Genomic DNA, 542 nt, shown 5'->3' with positions numbered 1-542 from the left:
TGCTTCCTCCCTCTCCCTCCAACGAGCGCTCGTCTTTGGGATACAGCCCTTCGTTTAATGCCAGGCAGCTGATGGAGATGCTGGCCAGAGGTGAAGGCCCCAGTCCACCGGGGGACAGGATGGGACAGCAGTTTACCCAAGGACAAGGTAGCAGCCCGGGTGCAGGCAGAATGGATGAAGGTTTAGGGTTCGTGGGATCATCTATCATGGAGATCCAGTCCGACTGGCTTGGAGAGGAAACAGGTAACTGGCATAAAATGTTAAAACTATTCTGGATTTCAATGGATTCTCAAGCACTGAGGTAAATCTGAACGGTCGGCCTCTCTCTCCCCCTGCAGGTGATGGCTTGGTAGTGCAAGTGAAACTCCACAAGTGCCCATTCTGTCCGTACACTGCCAAGCAGAAGGGAATCATGAAGAGACACATCCGCTGCCACACGGGAGAGAGGCCCTTCCCCTGCCCCATGTGTGGCAAGAGGTTCACAAGACAGGAGCACCTTCGCAGTCATGCCCTCAATGTAAGAACTCTGTGTGACTGCAAGA

The 542-nt window shown here is 53.7% G+C and overlaps 1 protein-coding gene across 1 annotated transcript; it reads left to right on the top strand.

The window, feature by feature from the left end:
* Nucleotides 1-6: 6 nt before the first annotated feature.
* Nucleotides 7-517, top strand: LOC129115066 (zinc finger and BTB domain-containing protein 8B-like; the record flags this gene model as incomplete). Its single annotated transcript, XM_054626825.1, has 2 exons — nucleotides 7-243; nucleotides 339-517. Coding segments are annotated over exons 1-2 (351 nt in total), but the record flags the coding sequence as incomplete, so codon positions are not given.
* Nucleotides 518-542: the final 25 nt, after the last annotated feature.

Source organism: Anoplopoma fimbria, unplaced genomic scaffold, assembly GCF_027596085.1.
Source record: "Anoplopoma fimbria isolate UVic2021 breed Golden Eagle Sablefish unplaced genomic scaffold, Afim_UVic_2022 Un_contig_1517_pilon_pilon, whole genome shotgun sequence".
Taxonomy (NCBI): domain Eukaryota; kingdom Metazoa; phylum Chordata; class Actinopteri; order Perciformes; family Anoplopomatidae; genus Anoplopoma; species Anoplopoma fimbria.
This window is presented reverse-complemented; position numbering and strand designations above follow the sequence as displayed.